This window comes from Condylura cristata, unplaced genomic scaffold (assembly GCF_000260355.1).
Source record: "Condylura cristata isolate star-nosed mole 26May11 unplaced genomic scaffold, ConCri1.0 scaffold00510, whole genome shotgun sequence".
In the NCBI taxonomy this organism is placed as follows: domain Eukaryota; kingdom Metazoa; phylum Chordata; class Mammalia; order Eulipotyphla; family Talpidae; genus Condylura; species Condylura cristata.
In genome coordinates this window covers 3,156-4,413 of record NW_004567611.1, presented here as the reverse complement: position 1 = coordinate 4,413, position 1,258 = coordinate 3,156, and the positions used below count along the sequence as shown (strand labels likewise).

The window sequence follows — 1,258 nt, the reverse complement described above, 5'->3', positions numbered from 1 at the left end:
ACTCTCCCTCCCAACCCAACTCTATTACAAGAACCTCACCGTGACCCGCCCGAAAAGGGCAGGAAAGCGTGGCTGTGCCGAGCAGAATTAGGAGCAAACCTGGACGGGTCAAACACCTGCAGAGAATAATAGGCTCAGGGCAGGGTCAGCACCTCCTTCCAATCCGTGAGGGGCTAGGACTCTAGGTGGGAGCAGGAGGGAGGTGTAGGGGGTGTAGGGGGGAGTAGGGAGTAGAAGTCCCCTTACCACGTGGTCATCATACCTCTGGGTTTGTCCACATCTTTGGGTTGTGGTGCAGCCCATAAATGAAGAGTGACACTGTGAATCCTGTGGGCAGGGAGGAGGGCAAAGTCTGATGGTCTGGTGGGGTCTCGATCCCCAGCCCAAAGCAGGCCGTGCATGCTCCGAAGTCGTGGCAGCTACCATGAGAGTAACTCTTCTGAGTGAGAAACTCCTGTTGCAAGAAAGCTGGGGAGGATGTGGCAAAGCACCTGTGCACAGCGAGGACTAGACCATCGCGCTCGGACGGAGAAGCAGGAAAGAACTGAAGGCTGCCTTTTGGAAGACTTAGGGACAACTCACATGTATCAGTTGCATCCATGGAGAATATGTATTAACTCATTGAATCACCATGACCTTTCAAGGAAAACACTTATATCCCCACTGTTCTCATAAGGCACCTTAGTCTCAGCGAGGTGGAGTGGCTCATCCAATATCTCACGGCGAGGATATGGCAGGATGGGAATGAACACTGGGTGTGAGCCACAGACTTCCTGAACCCTGGTAGGAATTCAAGCCCAGGGATCTGCTGCTTCCTGCATCAACCTGTGGGCTCCTCAGACACTGGACCATGGAGCAGAAAAAAGGGAGAGAAACACAACTCTCCCTACCCCTGTTTATTCCTATTATATCAACAAATAAGAATCTGAGCGCTAAATTCCAAGAACACGCTCAGAGGCGGCATTGGAGGAACAGTCCTTTGCTGGGACACCTGCTCGCATTTCATAACTCATTCTTGTGGCTAAGCATTGACTTTCTCAAGGCGGAAACAATATCCAGAGAAGTCTAGACCTGCTCTAGAACATGTTGAATTCTGACTTTCTGTGTGCTCTTGGGGGTTGATACGGCCTGATTTTACCTTTCGGTAAGGAGCGTCCATCAGGGAAGGTGATGGGCTTGCTGAGCTCCCTGCCAATACCGGGCACCGGCGGGTAGAGTCTCAGCGACTCCTTGATGCACATGGTGGTGTAGGGCATCT

At 52.0% G+C, this 1,258-nt stretch overlaps 1 protein-coding gene across 1 annotated transcript in view; it reads right to left on the bottom strand.

Moving 5' to 3' along the window:
• Positions 1–35: 35 nt before the first annotated feature.
• Positions 36–1,258, bottom strand: part of LOC101620983 (cytochrome P450 4A11-like) — a gene marked incomplete at its 5' end in the record, with an annotated part of 3,895 nt that continues 2,672 nt past the window's right edge. Inside the window, 3 exons of the mRNA XM_004695800.2 lie at positions 36–116; positions 263–327; positions 1,139–1,256. Of these exons, the coding sequence (XP_004695857.2) occupies positions 36–116; positions 263–327; positions 1,139–1,256 (264 nt within the window). The remainder of the gene's footprint in view (positions 117–262; positions 328–1,138; positions 1,257–1,258) is intronic.